Source organism: Carassius carassius, chromosome 6, assembly GCF_963082965.1.
Source record: "Carassius carassius chromosome 6, fCarCar2.1, whole genome shotgun sequence".
Lineage (NCBI taxonomy): Eukaryota > Metazoa > Chordata > Actinopteri > Cypriniformes > Cyprinidae > Carassius > Carassius carassius.
The window spans coordinates 34,704,353-34,730,459 of record NC_081760.1 but is presented as its reverse complement, the minus strand read 5'-3'; the positions used below and the strand labels follow the sequence as shown (position 1 = coordinate 34,730,459).

General features: G+C 37.4%; 2 protein-coding genes across 6 annotated transcripts; one reads left to right on the top strand and one right to left on the bottom strand.

The window, feature by feature from the left end:
• Positions 1-294: 294 nt before the first annotated feature.
• LOC132142725 (kinesin-like protein KIF16B) lies at positions 295-21,652 on the top strand. Of its 5 annotated transcripts, XM_059552817.1 has the most exons (32): positions 295-620; positions 1,634-1,703; positions 1,782-1,895; positions 3,120-3,236; positions 3,326-3,423; positions 3,708-3,817; positions 4,450-4,592; positions 4,745-4,913; positions 5,038-5,169; positions 5,347-5,522; positions 5,998-6,063; positions 6,320-6,379; positions 6,476-6,595; positions 6,732-6,783; positions 7,553-7,690; positions 7,818-7,900; positions 7,988-8,076; positions 8,836-8,868; positions 10,826-10,879; positions 11,129-11,330; positions 11,583-11,803; positions 12,639-13,023; positions 16,153-16,413; positions 16,558-16,895; positions 16,992-17,147; positions 17,274-17,379; positions 18,395-18,442; positions 18,742-18,786; positions 18,874-18,996; positions 19,109-19,198; positions 19,756-19,839; positions 19,931-21,652. In XM_059552817.1, the coding sequence occupies exons 1-32, from the start codon at positions 574-576 to the stop codon at positions 20,090-20,092; spliced, it is 4,092 nt and encodes a 1,363-aa protein (XP_059408800.1). In that variant the 5' UTR covers positions 295-573; the 3' UTR covers positions 20,093-21,652. The 5 variants fall into 5 exon arrangements, with proteins under 5 accessions (XP_059408800.1, XP_059408797.1, XP_059408798.1 ...); XM_059552814.1 differs by having other exon boundaries at positions 16,558-17,147; XM_059552815.1 differs by lacking the exon at positions 8,836-8,868 and having other exon boundaries at positions 16,558-17,147.
• LOC132141706 (arginine-hydroxylase NDUFAF5, mitochondrial-like) lies at positions 21,653-24,914 on the bottom strand. Its single transcript, XM_059551370.1, has 11 exons — positions 24,774-24,914; positions 24,650-24,690; positions 24,371-24,434; positions 23,954-24,001; positions 23,328-23,431; positions 23,211-23,250; positions 22,937-23,134; positions 22,756-22,816; positions 22,605-22,688; positions 21,854-21,936; positions 21,653-21,742 (listed from the first exon to the last, which is right to left on the bottom strand). The coding sequence occupies exons 1-11, from the start codon at positions 24,912-24,914 to the stop codon at positions 21,653-21,655; spliced, it is 954 nt and encodes a 317-aa protein (XP_059407353.1).
• Between the last annotated feature and the right edge of the window lie 1,193 nt (positions 24,915-26,107).

Below are 26,107 nucleotides of genomic sequence, written 5' to 3'. Positions count from 1 at the left end.
TGCATTACCATTTATATTCTGTATATACTCTGCTCAATACTGTATATAGCAACTCCACTGTTAATTCTGTAAATCATAGCTTCACTTACACTGCACTTATATGTATATAAAACACTATATTCTTGCACTTCTGGTTAGATGCTAAATGCATTCCATTAGCTCTGTACTTGTACTCTGCATAATGACAATAAAGTAAAATCTAATCTAATCTAATATCACGTGATGTTGTTCCCGGCACGATCCATGATTACTCCAGACCGACAGGAGGCGGAGTCGCGTCCGCCATGTGTTCAGTGCGCCGCCCTGCTGCCAGCAAAGAGCAGGACGCTGTGAATCACTCCGGGAAAATAATACGAACTGAACATCAGCGTCCCGGACTAATACATCTCCTTACATGCTGACTGTTGAGTGAACACTAGACGAGCGTCACCAGCTCCTCTCACGGACACACAGAGCTGTTTTCGGGGATACAGTCGCATCAGCCGGAGCCGGAGTTGTGTCAGTCACCCATGAGAACTGACCGCTGAAGTGTGTGTGTGTGTGTGTGGTTCTGACCCTCTTTAGGGATGTGTCATGGCATCGGTTCGGGTGGCAGTGCGGGTCCGGCCCATGAACAGACGGTGAGTGCGTTAAATCACCGACTAAACAAACACCCAAACACCCAAACACCGGCGTTAATAAAGTCACAACAGCTGCGGAGTGAAAGGCGTGACAACAGACATTAAATACACGTAAAATTTAAATAGTGAGCTGTATTTCTCATTATTAACACGTATTAATGTATAAATAATCTGTTAATTATTATTGAGGGAGTTTTTTTCCCTTTGGAAAGTTGTCGCAGGTCAGATACGAACCTGCGCTCCCAGAGCAGACGCTGGACTCTGCTGTAAACAATCAGATCGAGAGTCAGTCGGATGCAAAATGCCCAAGATCTCTTGAATCTTTTATTATTTTCCTCCATTTTCAGTCCCCTTTGTATTGAGACTGTCCCAGACCAAAGACTTATAATAATATTTGTCATTTATAATAATAATAATAATAATAATATTTTTGTTATTATCACAATAGCACTAATAATAAAAACAATAACAATAAATTATGATTCATAATGCTTTTAAAATTACTGTTATGTGAATCAAATAATTATAATGTTTGTAATTTGTTCTTTAATTTGCAGCATATAATGGATTTAATGAATGTTTTACAGTAATATGAATATCATCCTGAAATCATCCATGAGTGCAATAAGAATTATAAACATGCTTTAAAATAAGGAAGAGGATTTGTGGGACTGCATGCACACAAACCTGTGTGGATTATAAGCATAACGCTTAAATTAATATAGCATAACGCTTGTGTAACTTCTGTATGTCTCTGGGGACTTATTGTATACGTCTCATTCTTTCTGAAACATTTCCTGAACCCAGACATGCTGAAAGATTTAATCTGCTTCCCACCTTAATAAAAGCATCAGGTCGAAAATAGACAACTAGTTTGATCTGTTGATTGGTCTAAATTAAATCGTCTCCCTTGAGAGTAAACGCTTGTGGGCGATGGATTTACAGTGTGTGTGAATAATAAATAAAATCCATAAATACATATTTTATTAATGTATTATTGATTTTTGGCACAGGGAGAAAGATCTGTCTGCCAAATGCATCATCGAAATGGAAGGCAACAAAACCACCATCACCAACTTAAAAGTACGTTGCAATGAAAGTCTCTAAACGATAGATTTTCACAGATAAAACTATAATTGTTTTGTGCTGTTTCTACATCAGATTCCAGACGGCGTGACTGGAGACTCTGTAAGAGAGAGAACGAAGACTTTCACATATGATTTCTCTTACGACTCTTCGGACTGTAAGAACGGTAGCTTTGTGTCTCAGGAGAAGGTCAGTGGAAATATTAACAGCAGCACAGATTGCCAAATGCTGATTGTAGAACTTTTATACATTTGCATGCATTAATTTGTTAATTAGCTGTGTAAGCAAACAATAATGAGGTCAAATCTAGTTAAATCAAAGTATGTTTTCCACACTTATTTTACTAAATGAAAAAAATATATGTGCACCAAATTAACTATACATAATAATAGTAAAAACTGATTCACAGATCAATTCTAACAACATTTTTTTCTGTTAAGATTTGAATCAGAGAAAATGTAATGCAATGTAAGTCGCTTTGGAAAAGGAACTACTTAATGCATAAATGTAAAGTAAATCTTTCTTGCAAGATCTCAGAACTAGTTTAATTACATGACTTAATAGCCAAAATACATATCATACATCTTCATGCTATTCACAATGCAATATCATTCAAACAGATTATGAACATTTGATAATAACTGGAGCATGTTTGTGGAAGGGTTTATTTTATTTGAAAACCCCAGCTCCGTTTACGTATAATAAAGTAATCAGATCTCATTAGGAGCTAATCCTCTTAGTGCATGTGTTCAGAATGGTTTGTTACTCAACGATGACAGGTAATAATAACCTTGAGTGTTGTGTTATACGTGACCCTGCACCACAAAACCATTATTAGTGTAAATTTTTCCAAATTGAGATGTACACATCATCTGAAGGCTAAATAAATATGCTTTCCGTTGATATATGGTTTATTAGGATCGGAGAATATTTGGCCGAGATACGACAAAAAATAAAATACTGAGAAAATCGCCTTTGAAGTTGTCTAAATGAATTCTTAGCAATGCATATTACTAATCAAAAATTAAGTTTTGATATATTTACAGTAGGAAATTTACAAAATGTCTTCATGGAGCATGATCTCTACTTAATATACCAATTATATTTGGCATAAAGGAAAAAAATATCATTTTGACCCATACTATGTTTTTTTGGTTATTGCTACAAATATACCCCAGTGACTTGAGACTGGTTTTGTGCTTCAGGGTCACATATAGCAAACACTAAAATAATAGCTAAAATCAAGGCTGGTTTCCCAGATCTTGAAGGGTTTGTAATGTAAATGCCCAGCCATCATTAACAGTACAGTTGAGCTCACATCTTGACTTTATGATTAACTTTCAGTTATCAGCTTTGCACTGGTGCATCTATAACTACTGTAATATCACAGGCATGATGTGTGTGTGATTTTAGGTGTTCAAGGACCTGGGCACTGATGTGTTAAAGGCAGCATTTGAAGGATATAATGCCTGCATCTTTGCTTACGGCCAGACTGGATCAGGGAAGTCACACACCATGATGGGCATCCCTGTAAGCCTTTTCATTAATCCAAGTCTTTTTTTATTTATCAGCCTATTGAGCTGAATACAGGCTGTGAATCATGACTCGTTGTGCCGCAGGGTGACGTCGGGCTGATCCCACGGATCTGTGAAGGATTATTCAGCCGAATTTCAGGAATGACTCGGAGAGATGAAGCCTCTTTCCGTACAGAGGTCAGGTGAGTTGAGTTCAGAAGTCAAATGTGAACATCCTGCAGTATTCGATAGCTAAAGTATGATAGTCAAATGGTGAAGTGTGCTCCATTGGGGCAGCAAACAGAGTTGCATAAAAGTTTCAAGCAGTCCCCATCACAAACTCACACATTTATTGCTTGCATCAGATTGCAGTTATTTGCGGTGCTGCTAGTAGCACAGAATTCATATTTATCAAAGTAAAGGTCTGTTGCAGTAGAGATACACAGAAAAAAAATGAAAAACTGTCATGTTTTGATTATGCTGGCAGCTATTTGGAGATTTACAATGAACGGGTACGGGACTTGTTAAGGAGAAAGATGGCAGAGACGTATAACCTCAGAGTCAGAGAGCATCCTAAAGAGGGACCCTATGTAGAAGGTAAGAGCATGACTTCAGACCTTAACCAAAACTATACTAGTGAAATGTTACGATTCTCAAACTGATTTCAGTGTCACAGCCAAACAAAGATGTTATGGATGGCACTCATCTTATTAAAAAAACAAAACAAAAACATTCATATAAATATTAATAAATTGATCAAAACAGTGGCATGTAGCTTTCTGGTATTGTTTAATTAAGTGAATTTTGCTTTAATCTTTTACAAGTAATAATTAAAGTAAATATTGCAATATTAATGACATATTCAGTAAATATTGAGTAAATATTGTTATATTAAGTATTGGTAAATTTTGCAATATTATTTAAATACTCAGTAAATATTACAATACTAAGTAATCATTGCGATATTATATATTGAGTAAATATTGTTATAGTAAGTAAACAGTGAGTAAATATTATTATATTAAGTTCAAGTAAATATTGCAATATTTATTAATATTTACTTATTTACTTAATCTTGCAATATTTACTCATTCAGTAAATATTGCAATATTAGGTAAACATTGCTTAAATATTGAGTGAACATGTTAATATTTAAACATTAAATCAAAAAATGGTGTAAATATTGCAAGTTGTTATAAAACACTTTAACGCGTCCTGATTGATCTCAGACCTGTCGAAGCACCTCGTGCAGAACTATAATGATGTGGAGGAGCTGATGGAGGCGGGAAACATCAACCGCACGACTGCCAGCACCGGCATGAACGACACTAGCAGCCGCTCACACGCCATCTTCACCATCAACTTCACACAGGTACAGGATCTACACTAGTGTTGTTGCCATAGAAAGTGGATTTGAACCGTCTGTAAAATCCATGATGCCAGCAAAGATGCACAATATTTTTACTAGGAAATAAGGTTAAAAGGATAGGATCATGCATTTTGTTTCTATTCCCTTCTTCTCAGGCTAAGTTTGACGCTGAGATGCCGAGTGAGACGCTCAGCAAGATTCACCTGGTGGACCTGGCAGGAAGTGAGAGGGCCGATGCCACAGGAGCCACGGGTGTCCGGCTCAAAGAGGGCGGCAATATCAACAAATCACTGGTCACTCTGGGAAATGTCATCTCCGCCTTAGGTGAGAGGCGCTGTCCTGCCCTGACACACTTCTGATTGTCTTCTTTCATTTAACTTTTGGGTACGGATGGGTCAAATTCTGTCTCTTTTAATCGTTATTCTGATGTCTCCTTCTGTCTCTGTAGCTGATCTGTCACTGGAAGGAGGGAACAGTCATTTGAAGAAGAAGCAGGTGTTTGTTCCTTACAGAGACTCTGTGCTCACGTGGCTCCTGAAGGACAGTCTGGGAGGAAACTCAAAGACCATCATGATTGCTAGTGAGTAACACTTATGTAATTAGTACAGACAATGGCTTGAAGGAAGGAACATCATTTATTACTTTTTACTTGAATGTCACACCACTTGTTTTCTTGATGGTGACACCATTAGAGTTATTAAATCAGTTTTTTTTGCAAGAATGTCATGCATGCGAGATCTCAAATATTTTTGTCCAGCTATATCGCCTGCGGACGTCAACTACGGCGAGACGCTGAGCACGCTGCGCTATGCTAATCGTGCCAAAAACATCATCAACAAACCCACGATTAATGAGGATTCCAACGTTAGACTTATACGAGAACTGCGGGCGGAGATCGCTCGGCTGAAAGCACTACTCGTGCAGGGAAATCAGGTCTGAACGTGAATTTGACTTGGTATTTACCCTAAAAGATTAAAGCTATTTAGCCTTAACGATGCAACTTCTTTTCTTATCCAAGTATCAGTTTTAATAGACCCTTTCACTTGCTATTAGAGCTGTGGAGCGGCTATGTTGAATCAGATTCGTTTAATAATCGATTAAACTGAAAAGAATCAATATTGAACTTAAGGACACTATTGTCTTCTGTCAATCTGTTTCTAGCTGAATTTTAAACTTGTTTCATAATTGATGAACTTTACACAGTTATCGAATTAAGCTACTATTTGAATTAAACTACTGAATAAACACTATTGTGTTTTTTTTCTCATATTTGAAGAAGTTTGCTTCATTGATTCTGTTGTTTTCCTGTTTATTACTGTGAAGCTGCTTTGAAGCAATCTGTATCGTATAAAGTGTTTTATAAATTAAAGTGACTTGACTTGGTTGATATATTTTGTGTCGTTTTCAGATAGCGCTGCTCGATTCCCCCACAGCATTAAGTATGGAGGAGGAACTGCAACAAAATGAAGCCAGGGTAACATGAAACTCTTTCATAATCACATAACAACAGCTCTTGTACACTCTCCTCCCAGCTGATGCAGTCGCACTGAATAAGCAGTTTCTAAAGAGATTAATTTTCACACACTGAAGCCCATAATGTTCTGAACAGCAGGGATTTGTTTGCTTTTTACTAATAAATGCTGTGCGAAATTCCACTGATGAATTCAAATGTTGGTTATGGCAGGACATGAGATAACACACACAGTCGTGTGCTTGTTTTTCTGTCGCAGGTGTTGGAGCTGACCAAGGAATGGACGAACAAATGGAACGAAACGCAGAACATCCTGAAGGTCTGCCACCATCTGTCAGTCAAGCATCTCACTTTTATCACCTCGTTCTCTGAGTTAGAGAGTGTGTGTGTGTGTGTGTGTGTGTGTGTTGAGCAGGAGGAGACTCTGGCTCTGAGGAAGGAGGGAATCGGAGTGATCCTGGACTCGGAGCTGCCTCATCTCATCGGGATTGATGATGATCTGCTCAGCACGGGCATCATTCTCTATCACTTAAAGGTAGTGAACATCAGGCAGTGTTCATCATTACGGTTCGGGTGGTGAAGATGAAGATGCCACTACAACCGAATGAATGAGTTTTCTATATTATGTTGTTTATTTCATAAGAGTTTACAGTGTCTATGTGTGTTTTCAGGAGGGAAGGACATACGTTGGCCGTGACGATGCCACTACTGAACAGGACATCAGTGAGTTCACCAGTCTTCATTGACAGAACTCTCTCTCATCTGTTTAGATATTATTGGATTCAGTCACAGCACTCAAACATGATATTAATAAGAAGCATTTGAAATGCCACGATGAAAATCCGTCTTAATTTATGCACCATATGCTTTCTAGAATTATCTAAATTAATTAAATCTGTATAATGTGATATGATTTCATTTTATTTTTTTGGAAAATGTGGATATTCAGTTGGTGCTGTTTAACAAAATTATTTATTTTAATGTTAGTGTTAACTATTTTAACCGTAGTTTAGATAAATATGTCAGATCAGATGAGGAAAAAAATGATAGAAATAATCAGAATTAATTAATCATGTAATTGTTTTCTTACCAAACAGGTATCTGTATGAATTGCAATTTTAAATTAAATGCTCTCCCTGTAATTACAATTCAAATATCAGTGCAACATCCTGTGTATGATGATGCATTCATTGGTTTATGTTTTAAATGCATTACAATTTTTTATAAAAAATAGAGCTTCAGTTAAATGCATTTTTTTTTTTCATTTAAATTCTGCCCTTAAATGGATATTTAACCCAAAAATGAAAAATTGCTCAGGACGTCCAAGATGCTCTATCCTGTTTGTTTCTTAATTCGGATTTGGATTACCATTTTTAGTTCAATTTAGATTTGCAACTGGAGTTGAATTTAAATTCACATCTTTGCCTAACCCCAACTCAGATTTTGCCAGTACTGTCAGTCATAAAGATATTTTCTCTCCCTCTCTTTGCAGTTCTTCATGGTTTGGGTCTGGAAAGTGAGCACTGTCTGATAGAGAATCAGAATGGCACGGTGACTCTTATTCCTCTAAATGACGCTCAGTGTTCAGTCAATGGCGTTCAGATCACTGAGCCCTGTCAGCTCAACCAAGGTCACACATATACCTTTCTACAAAGAATTGCATTTTTTATTAAATAAGCTATGCAATTTTATGCAAAGCTGATGTTTTTCATTTATTAAACAGACAGTAGATTTATTTGTGCATTTGTGTTGCTCAGGTGCTGTCATGCTCCTCGGCAGAACCAATATGTTCAGATTCAATCATCCTAAAGAGGCGGCTAAACTTCGGGAAAAGAGAAAGGTGAGAGGAATTCACACACAAAACTTCAGCATCTCTCACACACACACACATGCATTTGTTCATATATCTGCTCTTCCTGTTCTCCAGAGCGGCCTCCTCACCAGTCTGAGCTTATCCATGTCTGATCTGTCCAAATCCTGTGAAAACCTCTCCACAGTCATGCTGTATAACCCTGGGTAAGCCACCATGTGTGTGTGTATACGTGTGCCAGAGCGATATCTTCCTCTTCCTCAGCCCTTCTCCCTCTCTTCCTTCCCAGAAGCCTTCTCTTCCCTCCTCTCTCCATCCTTCTCTCTCTTCATGCCCTCCGGCACCATTGCTGGTACTGCTGATGCCCAGTGCTTAAAACAGCTGATCGAAAACTCTGATTCATCCCCGCTTGCCAGATCATCAGTGATTCAATTTTTTTTTTTCTGTTACAGTTCTCAAGAGCACTGAACAGATTTTTGTCATTTTTGCTGAACATTGTAATATTTCAATGCCTAAATCTGAGCATATATACTTTTATGTTGGACAAGGTTGCTCTAGTAAAAAAAACACCTGTTCACCAAAAATCGATGCATCCCTAATAAACTACAAAATGCATGTTGACTTTTTGCATGGTCACATTAATAGAAGAATGCAAAGTAAAAAAAGAGTTTTATGATGATTTTATCTTGAGATTTGGATCTGTGATCACGCATGTGGAAACTGACTGATCATGATCCTGGGCGATGACTTACCACACTACAACTACATATCATGAATGAACACCAAACATTCAACTTTCATTTGATTTGAGCTTTTTATTAAATTATTTTATTTTAAAGAGTTGTTCAAACACAAATTCTGTCTTTTTTTTCATTATCCTTAAATAAAATTAATTCAGACTAACAGTCTGGACCTGTGCAGCAGTATTTGGTAACGTTTCCTCTTTCTCAACTTCTTTATGGCAGTCTCTTCACTGAAAAAGGTCCCATCTTTCTCAGGTAGAACCGAAGCACAGCTAGTGTTTTCATGTTAACTTGTTGTGTTTTTATATACAGTCGTGGCCAAAAGTTTTGAGAATTACAGAAATATTAGTTTTCAAAAAGTTTGCTGCTAAACTGCTTTTAGATCTTTGTTTCAGTTGTTTCTGTGATGTACTGAAATATAATTACAAGCACTTCATACTTTTCAAAGGCTTTTATCGACAATTACATGACATTTATGCAAAGAGTCAGTATTTGCAGTGTTGGCCCTTCTTTTTCAGGACCTCTGCAATTCGACTGGGCATGCTCTCAATCAACTTCTGGGCCAAATCCTGACTGATAGCAACCCATTCTTTCATAATCACTTCTTGGAGTTTGTCAGAATTAGTGGGTTTTTGTTTGTCCACCCGCCTCTTGAGGATTGACCACAAGTTCTCAATGGGATTAAGATCTGGGGAGTTTCCAGGCCATGGACCCAAAATTTCAACATTCTGGTTCCCGAGCCACTTAGTTATCACTTTTGCCTTATGGCACGGTGCTCCATCGTGCTGGAAAATGCATTGTTCTTCACCAAACTGTTGTTGGATTGTTGGAAGAAGTTGCTGTTGGAGGGTGTTTTGGTACCATTCTTTATTCATGGCTGTGTTTTTGGGCAGAATTGTGAGTGAGCCCACTCCCTTGGATGAGAAGCAACCCCACACATGAATGGTGTCAGGATGCTTTACTGTTGGCATGACACAAGACTGATGGTAGCGCTCACCTTTTCTTCTCCGGACAAGCCTTTTTCCAGATGCCCCAAACAATCGGAAAGGGGCTTCATCTGAGAATATGACTTTGCCCCAGTCCTCAGCAGTCCATTCACTATACTTTCTGCAGAAGATCAATCTGTCCCTGATGTTTTTTTTTGGAGAGAAGTGGCTTCTTTGCTGCCCTTCTTGACACCAGGCCATCTTCCAAAAGTCTTGGCCTCACTGTGCGTGCAGATGCGCTCACACCTGCCTGCTGCCATTCCTGAGCAAGCTCTGCACTGGTGGCACTCCGATCCCGCAGCTGAATCCTCTTTAGGAGACGATCCTGGCGCTTGCTGGACTTTCTTGGACGCCCTGAAGCCTTCTTTACAAGAATTGAACCTCTTTCCTTGAAGTTCTTGATGATCCTATAAATTGTTGATTTAGGTGCAATCTTAGTAGCCACAGTATCCTTGCCTGTGAAGCCATTTTAATGCAACGCAATGATAGCTGCACGTGTTTCTTCGCAGGTCACCATGGTTAACAATGGAAGAACAATGATTTCAAGCATCACCCTCCTTTTAACATGTCAAGTCTGCCATTCTAACCCAATCAGCCTGACATAATGATCTCCAGCCTTGTGCTCGTCAACATTCTCACCTGAGTTAACAAGACGATTACTGAAATGATCTCAGCAGGTCCTTTAATGACAGCAATGAAATGCAGTGGAAAGGTTTTTTGGGATTAAGTTAATTTTCATGGCAAAGAAGGACTATGCAATTCATCTGATCACTCTTCATAACATTCTGGAGTATATGCAAATTGCTATTATAAAAACTTAAGCAGCAACTTTTCCAATTTCCAATATTTATGTAATTCTCAAAACTTTTGGCCACGATTGTACATATTAATGTCAGTATCTGTGGGTTCAGTCTCTCCATTTCTTGTTCATCATGCTTGTGAGAAGCACTTCATCATCATCCTAACACTTTAGTCGAATGTGTGTTTTCATCTCTTTTATTTAAGCACGTGCTTATAGTTGCAGCGCATGCAATGTGACGGCTCAATGCTCATAAAAATGCAGACCCTCATCCCATGTGCTGGTGTGAGTTTGCAGTGGTTTGTGTGTGTGTGTGTTTGTGTGTGTGTGTGTGTGTGTGTGTGTGTGTGTGTGTTTGTGTGTGTGTGTGTGTGTGTGTGTGTGTGTGTGTTTTAAGGGTGGAAACTAATTGTCTTATATGTTCCAGACTGGAGTTTGAAAGGCAGCAAAGAGAAGAACTGGAAAAACTGGAAAATAAAAGGTCTATCATGTGACTTATCAAGAGGCAAAATATTTCAGAGAAACATGTGATTTACATAAAGCAGTTCTGTAATAAATCTACTAATAATTTTAGTGTAATATAATAAGTTATTTGTAAAATAATTGTATTTATAATCTCTATCATGTAATAATCATCTAATAATATATATTCATTTATATAAATCCATTTCAGATTGATGCATTTGTGGCCTAATCACAATTCCTTTCCTTTGTTTTGTTGCTGGTCCAGGCGGCTGATAAAGGAGATGGAGGAGAAGCAGAAGTGTGAGAAGGCGGAGCTTGAGCGCATGCAGCAGGAGGTGGAGTCTCAGAGGAAGGAGTCTGAGGAGGTGCAGCTGCGCATCCGCAGACAGGAGGAGAGCCTGCACAGACGCAGTCAGGACATCGAGGGCCGCCTCCGAGACTTGATCGCTGAGAAAGAGAGATTTCAGGTCAGACTGCTGATCAGGAAGCAGGACGTTCTATGGTTATCAGTGTTTGGAAATGTTCTGCTGATAAAATCATGACATGCTTTTCTCCACATGGCTGCACAACTCAATAGTTTTTACTAGGGTTAGTTTTTGTCTCCAAAAAGAGGCAATATTTTAAATAGAGTAATCTGAGTTTAAATAGAAGATATTTTCTTATAAACCATCTTTGCCTTTCAAAGACTTTTTTTATATGCTAATGTATGTTGTGTTCAGGAGGAGAGACACCGAGAGCAGAAGGAACAGGAACAGCAGGAACAGAGGAGACTGCACCTGAAGCAGAAGCTGAAGGAGGAGGTGCAGGAGGAGGATCTGGAGGAGGATGAAAAGACTCAGGCCCAACGAGATCGAGCAGAACAAACCGAGCTCCTTCGTGAACTGGAGCGGCTCAAACGAGAGCGCGTGGAGCAGGCCATCAAACTCCAGCTGGAGCACAGGTGAAAAAGTCAATGACTTACAAGTATTGTTAACACCTGACTTAGAAAATATGTTGAGTCTCAGTAATATATATTGGTGTGAAAGCAATTTAAATGTTATTTAATTTTTTTAAACTACAATAATAAAACAAATAAAAATAATATTATTATTAGCATAAAGTATTTAATTTAAATAATTATAAGTAATTATTATATTATGATACATAATTTAAATTAACAACAAAAATTTATATTAAAAAAATAGTTTTATGCATTATTATATAATATTGATTATATTAGTATAATAATTATTATTATTATTTTTAGATATAAAATTAAAAAAATATTAATTATATTAAATATAATAATTATAATAAAGCTATACTTTCAATTATTTTGTTTAAAGTTATAATTATACAATTACAAGTAATATTGTATTTATATATTATAAAGATATTATAATTACTAAATATATTTTAGATATATTCATATATGTAGCTTTATCGAGTGTGTACTTTTGTCATGTCAAAATGAATGTATACAGCAAGGGTTTACTTTATTTAGTGAAAATGACAGTAAAGACTGACATTATTAAAAAAACATCTTTCGGATTAATGCTGTTCTTTTTGAAAATTCTATTCATTACAAAAATCGTCAAAAAATAGATTCTACAAAAATATGAACACTGATAATAATAAGAAATGTTTCTTGAGCTTTAAATCAGCATATTAGAATGATTTCTGAAGGATCATGTGACGCTGAAAATTCAGCTTTGACCACAGAAAGAAATGTCATTTTAAAATATATTCAAACCAAGATCAGTTATGTAACAATATTTCACAACAATAACTTCCAGGCGTTTGGAGGAGCGAGAGAAGGAGCAGCTGAGTCTGGTTGGGCGTCTGGAGGAGCAGCTGAGGGAGCGCAGTGAGGAGGCGGCCGCCCTGCTCGCACCAGATGAGGCACGGCGACTGGAGGAAGAGAGACGGATGCTCACCGAGCTCAGGGAGGAGCTGCTCAGAGCCAAGGAGGCGCGGATCGATGGAGAGGAGGAGGGCGGGGAGGAGGCCCGGAGGAGCGTGCAGGCACGGTATGAGCATTTCAAACTGATGCAGGTGGAGGAGCTGAGTTTGCTAGAGGAGTCACTGATCCAGCAGAAGGACCGGCTGGAGCGGGAGGTGGCCAATGAGCGCACGTCTCTCGGGCTGCTGCTGCACACGCACAAGGACAAACAGAGACAGGTACAGGTGTCCTTATTTCAAAAGCACACTCAAACAAGAGGAAAACTGATGTGGGGAGGTTTTCATTGTTTATGTTTACATTTTTTTTACTGATTGTGATAAGAGTGTGGCACATTCACGACACTTAAGTAAATACCATTGTGTTCATTTTTACATTTATATTTAAATTTAAGTTTGAAGTCACAATCTTTTGAGATGATTCTTTTTAGTGACTCAAAACATGCAGTGCTACCTGTGTAGGCCAGTTCACCAACAAATAACTCTCTTAAACAGGTTCTTTTTTTTGTGAATCTGTAACATTCAACAGGACCAGTGTAGTTTGATTCACAAACCACTGAATCTTTTGATATGATTCTTTTTAGTGAATCTGTAACATAAAACAGGACCAGTGTAGTTTGATTCACAAACCACTGAATCTTTTGAGATGATTCTTTTTAGTGAATCTGTAACATGCAACAGGACCAGTGTAGTTTGATTCACAAACAACTGAATCTTTTGAGATGATTCTTTTTAGTGAATCTGTAACATGCAACAGGACCAGTGTAGTTTGATTCACAAACCACTGAATCTTTTGAGATGATTCTTTTTAGTGAATCTGTAACATGCAACAGGACCAGTGTAGTTTGATTCACAAACCACTGAATCTTTTGAGATGATTCTTTTAAGTGAATCTGTAACATAAAACAGGACCTGTGTAGTTTGATTCACAAACAACTGAATCTTTTGATATGATTCTTTTAGTGAATCTGTAACATAAAACAAGATGAGTGTAGTTTGATTCACAAACAACTGAATCTTTTGAGATGATTCTTTTTAGTGAATCTGTAACATAAAACAGGACCAGTGTAGTATGATTCACAAACCACTGAATCTTTTGAGATGATTCTTTTTAGTGAATCTGTAACATGCAACAGGACCAGTGTAGTTTGATTCACAAACCACTGAATCTTTTGAGATGATTCTTTTTAGTGAATCTGTAACATAAAACAGGACCAGTGTAGTTTGATTCACAAACCACTGAATCTTTTGAGATGATTCTTTTTAGTGAATCTGTAACATGCAACAAGACCAGTGTAGTTTGATTCACAAACCACTGAATCTTTTGAGATGATTCTTTTTAGTGAATCTGTAACATGCAACAGGACCAGTGTAGTTTGATTCACAAACCACTGAATCTTTTGAGATTATTCTTTTTAGTGAATCTGTAACATGCAACAGGACCAGTGTAGTTTGATTCACAAACCACTGAATCTTTTGAGATGATTCTTTTTAGTGAATCTGCAACATGCAACAGGACCAGTGTAGTTTGATTCACAAACCACTGAATCTTTTGAGATGATTCTTTTTAGTGAATCTGTAACATGCAACAGGACCAGTGTAGTTTGATTCACAAACCACTGAATCTTTTGAGATGATTCTTTTTAGTGAATCTGCAACATGCAACAGGACCAGTGTAGTTTGATTCACAAACCACTGAATCTTTTGAGATGATTCTTTTTAGTGAATCTGTAACATGCAACAGGACCAGTGTAGTTTGATTCACAAACCACTGAATCTTTTGAGATGATTCTTTTTAGTGAATCTGTAACATGCAACAAGACAAGTGTAGTTTGATTCACAAACCACTGAATCTTTTGAGATGATTCTTTTTAGTGAATCTGTAACATGCAACAGGACCAGTGTAGTTTGATTCACAAACCACTGAATCTTTTGAGATTATTCTTTTTAGTGAATCTGTAACATACAACAGGACCAGTGTAGTTTGATTCACAAACCACTGAATCTTTTGAGATGATTCTTTTTAGTGAATCTGCAACATGCAACAGGACCAGTGTAGTTTGATTCACAAACCACTGAATCTTTTGAGATGATTCTTTTTAGTGAATCTGTAACATGCAACAGGACCAGTGTAGTTTGATTCACAAACCACTGAATCTTTTGAGATGATTCTTTTTAGTGAATCTGTAACATAAAACAGGACCAGTGTAGTTTGATTCACAAACCACTGAATCTTTTGAGATTATTCTTTTTAGTGAATCTGTAACTTAAAACAGGACCAGTGTAGTTTGATTCACAAACTACTGAATCTTTTGAGATGATTCTTTTTAGTGAATCTGTAACATGCAACAGGACCAGTGTAGTTTGATTCACAAACCACTGAATCTTTTGAGATGATTCTTTTTAGTGAATCTGCAACATGCAACAGGACCAGTGTAGTTTTATTCACAAACCACTGAATCTTTTGAGATGATTCTTTTTAGTGAATCTGTAACATGCAACAGGACCTGTGTAGTTTGATTCACAAACAACTGAATCTTTTGAGATGATTCTTTTTAGTGAATCTGTAACATGCAACAGGACCAGTGTAGTTCGATTCACAAACAACTGAATCTTTTGAGATGATTCTTTTTAGTGAATCTGTAACATGCAACAGGACCAGTGTAGTTCGATTCACAAACAACTGGATCTTTTGAGATGATTCTTTTTAGTGAATCTGTAACATGCAACAGGACTTGTGTAGTTCGATTCACAAACAACTGAATCTTTTGACATGATTCTTTTTAGTGAATCTGTAACATGCAACAGGACCTGTGTAGTTCGATTCACAAACCACTGAATCTTTTGAGATGATTCTTTTTAGTGAATCTGTAACATGCAACAGGACTTGTGTAGTTCGATTCACAAACAACTGAATCTTTTGACATGATTCTTTTTAGTGAATCTGTAACATGCAACAGGACCTGTGTATTTCGATTCACAAACAACTGAATCTTTTGAGAATTTTTTTTTTTTAGTTTATCCAACAATAATGCAACAAGGCCTGTGTAGGTTAAAAAATCACAAGCATTTTTTGTTAAATGGTTCTTTTTAGTGAATCTTTAACATTCATCAGGACTAATTTAGTCTGACTGAAACAAATGACTCTAATTTTTTATGAATAGTTCCATAAGACAAATTACCATTTTGAATTAATGAATAAGAAAATCTAAATAATTTAAAGCATTAGCAAAGAGAGAATTTCTTTCAAATGTGTGCAAAATGGACATTATAACTGAATAATAACCGAGAATGAAAATCAAATCAAATTTGAATCAAGACTCTGGTGATTCACTTTTCTCATCCTCGCAGGTCTGTGATATGATGGAGCGTGGCGTTCAGGACTTGTCCTTTCTGGGTCAGGAGGAGGTTCTGATCCAGCAGGCCGAACACAGGCTGCAGTTTAAAGAGAGACAGCTACAGTCTCTCTGTGAGAAACATCTCCCTGCTGTCTCAGAGGAGCGGCAAAGAGCCATTGAGCTACTGGGGAGAGTTAGAGGAGGAACAGGGTCTCCTGGTTTGGACGGAAGTCCAGAAGCTATGGACAAAGAGCTGGATGAGACTCTGTATCAGGTAGAACTCTGATCTCTTCCTGTCTAAATGGGCGACACTTGGCCTGAATAAGCTGCATACTTGTATTGATAATAGCATCTCGCACATGTTTTTTTTTTATCTCGTGGTTATCCATGTTTATCGTTTCTCTGTTTTTCTCTGTAGGTAGAGAAGGAGCTGGAGGAGAAGGAGGAGCGTTTGTCTCAGTACAGTGCGAGTGCAGAGCAGCTGCAGCAGCTCCAGCAGTCGTACGAGTTCACAGCAAACGTGGCCCGTCAGGAGGAGAAGGTCCGCAGGAAGGAGAAGGAGATCCTGCAGTGGAAGGAGAGACAGCAGCGTGAGGCTCTGGAGCAGGCGGTCGCACGCTTGGAGAGGAGACACTCCGCTTACCGCAGGAGCCTCAGTCTGGAGCCGGACGCCGAAGGGCCCCGAAAGAGGTCACAGTCCGCTCTAGGACAGAGCACTTCCAGGCTTACAGGAACACAAGACCTGGACCAGGACAGGTGTGTAGTTGGACAAAAAAAGACAGCTGTATATTATGTAAAAATACACAGTATGCTGTGTCTTTGCTTTATCATTTTGTTCTGGGTGTTTCTCAGGATGGAGCGAGAGATCGCACAGCTGAAGCAGAGGATCAGTGAGAGTGAAGGAAGTGTGCGGAGTCTCAGTGTGAGCGGGGATGAAAAAAACAATGTGAACCAGTCGCCCGTCAGCCCCATACAGACCCTCCCTGTGCTGTCTATAGGAGACGAGAGGTACACACACCACAGCTGCCTTTATTGCTGCTTAACGGTCTCAAACAAGCAGTGTGTAGGAAAAACTTACTGCTTAGTTGTGATTTTGTCAGAAAGTAATTTAATTTGTGGCCATTTCCCTCTCAGGATTAACACATATATTGAAGAAGAGGTGCAGCGGAGGCTGCAGAAACTGAACCTGAGGAACAGAGAGAATAACAACACACTGTCACTGTCTTCAGACTCACTGCAGGTATAAACCTAGCTAACACACTCACTCTCTAAACTACAACACCCAGAGCCTGGCACTTTAAAGACAACATGAAATCAAACCCTCGTTTACTTGCATATATCCAGAAATCTTCTTTGCCATTAAAACAAATATACTTAAAGTTTTGCCTTTTAACTTTGCAAATAAGTGTTTTTATTGTTAATTAAAACTTTTAAGTGTCGTATTCATTCATTGAAATCATGCTAAAATCAAAAAATTAAAAACCTTTTAAAATTTTATACAAATTAGAGATGCTGTCTATATGTCTATTTGACAAAAGTTGAATTCCTAAAATCACTGAAACTAAAACTGAAATAAAAATAAAGCCCCTAAAAAAATAGAAATTTACAAAAGCAAATAAAATGACTGAAATTTAGACCTGAGACCTGGAAATGCAAAAACAATTTTCAATACTATATAAAACATATTGAAATAACAGTGGCACATCATCTTTTTACCTGAACTGTTTTCTTCAGAACATATAATTTTTATATAATTTTTCCCAGTGTAACTGAGAAGACACAACCAGATAAAAATATTTAAAAAAACTGTTATGACTAATAAAACTGTATTATTTTCTACAGAATATTTTGTCTCACTCAAAAATACTTTACCATACACAAGTGAAAATATGTTGTTTTAATGTTTTCTTTAAATTGTAGACCAAAACGTCATGTTCTTGCTATCATTATTCTATTATAAACATATACTTGCTGATGTACATTGGCTTCTCTATTTGGTTTGAATGCAAACTATTAGTAACATTCGTGAAACTTAAAAAAGCAGACCCGAACAAGAATCAACATTTTTTTTGCATTTTCTGTGCTGATTTTAGCCAAAAGCAAAATCAAATTAGCCCAGTTATCTTCTGTGAGATTTGTGTGCAAGCACAGAATTGGTGTGGGCTTGCAAAAGAGGAGAAAAATGGTGTTTAATGTTACCCTAGTCATGCACAAGAAACCTGTTAAAACCCACAGAATTGTTTTTGGCTCTGCAGGAGGAGGAGCAGGATAGTGAGGGTAGCTCTGTTAGATTGACGGATGAGGTAAGCACAGGCCTCAGCCAATCAGCACCAGCTGAGTGGACTGTGATTTGCATGATCCAGCCTTAATTTGCATTCTGCTCACAATCTCTGGTATCAGTAGATTGGGTCTTTCCTCTGTGGTTTTCTGCTTTGGGAGCATGCAGCCTGCCCAAAGATGCATTTCACATGTTCCTGCAATGAAACAGTTTTTTTTTGGCTACCACACTGATGGGAAATGACAAACAAGTGCTTGCTCCCTGAAATCAGCTACTAGTTATTGAGGTTTTATGAACCTAATGAATTGTGTTTTAATCTCTCAGGACAATGATAAAAAACACATTGATCAACGCAAACTGAAATACGAGGTACTCTCCTGTATGTTTAGGTTATTTTATTTCATTAGCACTTTAATTGAGGATGTTTTCTGACCATCAGTGCGTGTCTTTCCACAGCGGCTGGTGTCAGTTCCTCTGGATCCGAGTCCGGAGAGTCTTAAAGATCCAGTCAGGATCAGTATTCCCCGTTATGTCCTTTGTGGGCAGGGAAAAGATGAACACTTCGAGTTCGAAGTCAAGGTTTGTCTGCATTCACAGAACCACAATCACTGCATTATCTGTAAGAATGATTGAATTGATCATCTGGCAAGCTCCTGTAAAATCCGTCTTGGGGTTTTGTGTCTGTGTTCAGATCACTGTTTTAGATGAAACGTGGACCGTATTCAGAAGATACAGTCGTTTTCGGGAGATGCACAAATCTCTGAAGCTGAAATATCCAGAGGTATGACCCATCTGTATACTTAGAAACAAATATGATGCAACTGGTAGAGCATGACACTAGTAACACCAAGGTTATGGCGTTTGATTCCTAGAGAATGCACAGATTAATTAAATGTATCAGAGTGCATCCTAAGTTGCATTGGAAAAATGCATAAATGTAAATTTATTCCAGATCAAATTTATTGAAGTAATTATTGAAATATTTGTAATTTATGTATAATTTCAACCCAAAATATAATTTAGGACCATTTATTTATATGCAATTGATATTAGTGCATGAATAAGCTGCTTTGATACATGCATAAATAAAATAAATAAATAAATAATAATTCAATCAGATCAAGTTCATGCATGGATCCTGTGAATTTTTCATGGTTTTTTTTAATCCATCTTTATTACATATTAATATATTTCATCCAAAAATAATGATATTTTCTGGACCATCAAAATTTCCCCCCTCTTGATTTTGTAGTGAAATATGACACAGACCCAGTTTTTGTGCGATTCACCCAACTGTGGTGCATTAGATAGTTTAGATAATCTTGAATCTTGTTTTAGCTCGCGGTGTTGGACTTCCCTCCCAAAAAGATTTTTGGAAACAGAGATGAGCGAATGGTTGCAGAACGCCGGAATCAGTTGGAGGTAATAAGATATGTTTTTGAGTGAGAACCTCATGAAAACTACAGGGGTTTTACTGATCGGAGATGTTGATGATGCCATTGTGTTTTCCCAGCAATACCTGCGGAACTTCTTCCATGTGATGATGTCATCCTCGCCCTCTTCTCCTCTGAGAACAGACGAGTTTGGACTACACCTCTCAAAACACGCTGTGTGCAGCATCTCTCCTTTCTTTAAGAAGGGAGTGTTTGACTACAGCAGTCACGGGACGGGCTGACACACACACACACACACACACACACACACACTACAATTAAAACACTCATTTAGATAAATACAAACTGACTCACAGACAGTGAAAGTACAGCCAAAAGAAAAAAAATAAGAAATTGTATTCAGCATAAAGATAATCAAGCCTGAGAACGTTGCATTGTGATATTGTTTTCATGACAAGCATATTTTTCATATGACATTCTCATTATATTATACACTTTGAGGTTTTACTTAAGGTTTTTTTTTTTTTTACAAGTGTGATTCCCATAGTAATATAGATTTTTATTTTTAATTCTGTGTTAAAGTTAAAAATTCAGATTTTTTTTTAAAAGTAGCATACATTGAAATAACAGTACAACAATACTGCCATGGTGTATGAATACTTTACATTTTAAATATAATATCATTATTATTGTCATGAAAATAATATCATAATGGAAAGAAAAAATCTAAATTAGGCTTTTTTATTTTTGAGGTGAAATATGATCTGGGTTCATGCAGACACGTGTGCACTCATTTAGGAAATTTGAAAATCGAGCAGGAAAGGTAGGGTGACTTGAAATGGAAAAGATGTATGGGGAAAAAAAGGATCCAAAGATTTGTTTGTGCCTTGTGGGCATTAATTGAGCTTTAAATGCTACAAACATAACCTGACAACAGATGACGTCTTGTGTTTACATCGAGGACCATGAAGCCTGTTTCTGTGGACAGACAGGACGTCCTGTAGCTGCTGCTTGGGTTAGTGATCGACTCTAAATCATGCTCATGTTGTAGTTGATGCGGACAGTATAATCAATCTCCACTACTTTAGTCTGGATTTAGATGATGAAAACGGCAACCTGTTACTGGCTCCAGTCCATATCTACTCCGGATTAAATGAATTACAGCAAATCTGTACTAATATCTATGATACTCAGGCTAATGTTGAGCAGATTATTATTATTTTTATATAACCACTATGATGTCAAAGCTCACAAAATAGCATATGAAATGTGAGCTTATGTCTTCCAGCAAAACGACTAATGCTCCTGGTTCAAAACTAATGTCTTACTCAACACCCTTGATGAAGTTTAAATAGAACAGGCTGTGATATGTCCACTGATAACTATCGAACACTAGAAAGCCATATATATATATATATGCAAAATGTATATGTAAATATAATTTACACTTGATCTGTACAGAGGAGTTTGTCGTGAACATCTCATGATGTTTGGAGGAAAGGGATGTACTGCTATAGTAGCCATTAAGATCTTCTTGAACATTAGAGCACTTGTTTCCTCTAAAAGAGTACTGACTGAGAGTAAGATTTATACATTTGCTTTTTTTATTTCTGGAACTGGATGTAATAATTTGTGAGTAACATGACTTGGTAACTCAGTTTTAGAGAGTAACATGAATTGTTTAGCACCGTATTAAAATCATTGTTTATTTATGTTGGAGTACATTTGTCAAAGAAGCTTTTGCAAAAATACAGCTTGTTGATGCAACCTTTCTGTGTAATCACATTCATGTAAGTAAAGCAGATCCAGAGTTGGTTTGAAAGATAAAACGTCTTCCTGTCCTAGGATTTTTCGTTGGTTTTCTGAAGTTTGTTTAAACTTGACAGATCAGCAAACGAGATATTCGCCGACCCCCTTTTTGCTGGTTTCGCCTGTAAATTCATCACAAGATTGCAAAGTCAGAATCTCACTACAATTCCATTTTTGGAGAAATGTGATTGCCTGTGGTTCGTTCCATGCTGACCAATGAAAATGCAACAGACCTGAGACTCATGAGGCTTCCAGCCAATCATGTAAAGGATCTGAAATGTGGCTGGAACTGAGCCGTCTTCATTGCCATACATCTCTAGAAGAAATGACAATAGAATTACACAGTTTCTAGTATCATCTATCACATTCAGATAAATACAACATGTTCCTATATCAGTGGTTCTTAAGCTTTTTGATGTCAAGATATCTGGATTCTTTTGCTATAATAACAAAACTGCTCATTTTCAAAATGTTCATCTACTAACTAGGAGTAGAAATCTAATAAAACAATGAAAATAATTCCGTTCCATAATTTTTTCCATATTTTTTACTTAGAAATAGCTATTTCAAAATGATAAAGTGTTTTGAAGATCGATAAAATTATATAAACATATAAATTCAATATAAAAAATTACTTGAATGTAAATAAAAAAATTTATATGTATATAAAAATGTAAATGACTTAATGTTATCAGTTCCCGTTGCTTTAATGACGCGTGAATTGAAAATGTCAGTTGTTAAAGAAACAAATGAAGAAATATGATCTCAGCTTATATCTTGATTATTAGATGTTTAAGCTTATTTTAAGCCCTGTTTGGTCTTATTTTAAATACTTCTATGCCATATTGCGGCTCCATGGTTAAGAACCACTGTTCAACCTAAAATTATTATTGTAGAAATTGTAAACATACAATGAAATAAAAACGGGAAATTTAAATGGTTATAACACTGTTCCTCCAGGTAGATCCCAGTTTGCGGTCTGACCTTTATAAATGGCAGCTGCCGCTAGAATAGTGTCTCTGTGTAGAAGTGGCTTCCTGTTCCATGCACAGTTGCTTTCACCCATACCTGAAGAACATGAACAAACGGTTACTGCATTCTCCTTCCATTTCACAACAAAACCCCAAATCTTTACCTTGTAAATCCCTCACGACCTCCAGCATACCAGGATAATTGACCTGAACTTCATCAGTGTCCTGAATTACAACACAGTAACGGGCCTCAGTGTAATCACACACAATTCAACCAGAGTAGATCTTTAGTTTATGTAGCTGAATCAGTGTAACCAAACTTTAAAATAAATGTAATCTTTATACCACAGTGAGCATGCTGAAGCCGGCCTGGCCCAGCAGGTTGCCCAGGTCAGTGACGGCTGTGTAGGGTGATATATGGGGCGCAAAGCCGCCCTCCCTCTCCAGCTCGGCTAACTGCAGAGAACATCGCAGCTCGTACAGCGTCTCACCGCCGACCACTGCTCCGATGAACACGCCGTCCGGCTTCAACACCTGGTGGATCTGAACCACAACAACGGGATATCTTGTGTTATTTATTATGTGTGAGAGGACTGCACACTTGGTTAGATCCTCATACCTGTCTCAAAGCTCCAGGAAGATCATTGATCCAGTGCAAACTGAGACGACAAATAAGGCTTTATAAATGACAGTTCATTCTTGGAATTTCCCATCATGCACTGGGGTTGTACGGTACCTCAGGCTGCTGAGCACTAGGTCAAACGTGTTCTCTTTAAATGGCAGGAACTCCTCATCTGCCAAAACACAGTGACTAGGAATCTCACATTTCCTCCTATTTCTCTAAAGAACAAGGAAGAGAAAGACGTTTCAAGAAAACGCGTGTTGATAATCTGAATTTCAATTCTCTTATGCTCACTGAGGCTGCATTTGTCTGATCGAAAACAGCAAAAATACTGTGAAATTTTATTACAATTTAAAATAATGTTTGAATACATTTTAAAATGTAATTTATTCCTGTGATGCAAAGCATCATAACTCCAGTCGTCAGTGTCACACGGTCCTTCAGAAATCATTCTAATATGCTGATTTGCTGCTCAAGAAACATTTCTAAGTATTATTATTAATTTTGAAAACGGTTGTGCTGCTTAGTATTTTTGTGGAAACCATATGCAAGTTTAAAAGAACAGCATTTATTTGAAATGGAATTTTTCTTTGTAACATTATAAATGTCTTTACTGTCACTTTTGATCAATTTAAGGCATAGAAAATGTTTGAACAGTCATAACTAAAGCTATTTATAAATTTTTAAGGTTTATGTTGCAATTGTGCATTAATAAAATAAAGGCATGTTAAGTCTCTTACCAGGGAAGAGTCTGAAACGTCTGTTAAAAAGAGATGCTCAACAATGTCCTGAGAATAGAAAGGATCAGTGTCACCACAGAATGAAAACACAAAACTTAAAGGAATCATTTACTTCCTTCTGTAGAACACCAAAAGAGATGTTGTAAAGAACGTCCACACTGCCCTGTGTCATACAATCAAAGTACATGCTGTCAAGCTTCTCTTGTTTGAATATGAAAAAAATTAATAAAATATATATATGTATATATATATATATAACACAGAAAGGCTTGAGAGCCCTAATCTCCTTTCGCTTTCATTATATGAAATAAAGTTATGTGAACATTGATCAAAATATCTCATTATGAATCACAACAACACAAACATAGGTTTTTCTTTTACCAGTGATGTTCACTGTAATAGTACAAGCGGATGTACCTTACTCAAATGTTCAGCGATGTGACTCTTCCCACATCCTACATCCAGAGCCAGAGGGAAAGTCCTGTAATGACATTCAGGGGACCAAATATTACAATTTTGTTATTATTTACTCACCATCTTGTTATTCAAAACCCACATGACTGTATTTATTCTTGTGAAAACAAACTGGAGACATTATTCAGAAAGTCAAAGTTATATATATATATATTGGCCGAACTATTTATTTAAGAGCTAGTGACAGGATGTTTAAAAAGCATTTAATATGTGGCCAGTGACCTTGAGACATCATAAACTCTGTCTGCCACTCTGCTCCCCACCTGCAAACACAAGGAGAGCAGAAGTTCATAGACACAGCTTCATTTCTCCTAAAACAAAGGCATCACACAGTGAAGCAGCTCACCTCGTCTCGGAGGTAATCGTATTTGTCGCTGTCTAATAAAGATGAAGCCCACTGCTTCTGCTTGCGCTTCATGCTCCTGTCAAACACGTTCAGAGCTCCTCCGAGTCTGGAGGAGAGACAGCGCAGAGACCGCAGATTCATACTTCTTCATCGAGTCTCTTTTGATCAGTTTATCAACACTTTCAAACACACTCATGTGCTTCTCAATGGAGCTCAGCTCTGCGTCACACAACAGAGACATCTGCGGTAAAACATGGACTGGATTTTCTCCGGTCACTGGATCACGGACTGGAGCTCATGTAGCGGGGCTACACCATAGACTGTATAAAAACAAATAAACTGTCTGGGGGGCGGGGTCGTGCACATGTGTGTGTGAGACGATCATGCACAGGTACAGCTGATAATGGGGAACGGAAACGGGAGAAACGGGGGGTTTTATTAGGCAGACAATGGTTAGGTTATAAGGTCTGGCTGCTCGCTATACTTTCCTGAACAGTGAATATGGTGAAATAGGTATTTATCGGGTAAACAGCGTTTTACGTGGTAGCAGTTTGCTGTGAGATGCTTTGTATTTTTGTCACATTATGGTTATTTAACCCTTGTTTTCATGAAAGTGATTATGCGTGTGTGATGTGATTTGTACACGAGTGTAGAATTATTTAGGGTGTGTCTACCAGCGTTGAGAACTGTGACCTTGGGACTTCACTTCCCCCTAGAGGGCGCCATGTTTTTACCACTGGTTTTATAGCAGTAGTGCTACTTGCTTAATTTGCTTATTTGTACTTAATCATCTGTGATCTCTAGTGTGATCATGGAACACGTATGTAGACGTTATTAATCTCTCTTCCTAGTGTGTGTATATATCTATATAGTATGTGTTTTGCTATATAATAAATTGAGCCTATACACCTTTGTCTTTTGTTGTACCTCAAGGGTCAATATTAAAATTCCTATTCCCGTTACACTCACACAAAACCCACTATTCGATTCTGCAAAACAACATTCATTGAGTGTGTGTGCGTGGGGTCTAAATAAATAAACAACAATTGAAAAACATAAAAAGTATGACTTCGAGTTTCAATAACAGTAAAAACAACAACAATACATGAAATAAACGATAAACAATAAATCTGCTGGTAAATTAGTGATGGTAGTAAAACAGAAGTTGCTGCCACTTTTTCTGATATGAAACTGATGATGAATAATGGAAGTGACTGAAGTGTATTTTATTTGTGAATTTATTTATATTTGAAGTGAGTCTGAAATCTTCATCTAAAATGAGCATTTGTTTTTATCAGGTTCCTATATTTAAGTTCATTTATTTCACTTTAATG

Coding starts and splice junctions, on each gene's coding strand:
- LOC132142725 (XM_059552814.1), top strand. CDS start 574: ATGGCATCGGTTCGGGTGGCAGTGCGGGTCCGGCCCATGAACAGACG. Junction 3,424..3,707: donor TCTTTCCGTACAGAGGTCAG/GTGAGTTGAGTT, acceptor TTATGCTGGCAG/CTATTTGGAGATTTACAATG. Junction 3,818..4,449: donor AGAGGGACCCTATGTAGAAG/GTAAGAGCATGA, acceptor GATTGATCTCAG/ACCTGTCGAAGCACCTCGTG.
- LOC132141706 (XM_059551370.1), bottom strand. CDS start 24,914: ATGAATCTGCGGTCTCTGCGCTGTCTCTCCTCCAGACTCGGAGGAGCT. Junction 22,689..22,755: donor GGTCGTGAGGGATTTACAAG/GTAAAGATTTGG, acceptor CATGTTCTTCAG/GTATGGGTGAAAGCAACTGT. Junction 21,743..21,853: donor GGAAGCCTCATGAGTCTCAG/GTCTGTTGCATT, acceptor ATGAATTTACAG/GCGAAACCAGCAAAAAGGGG.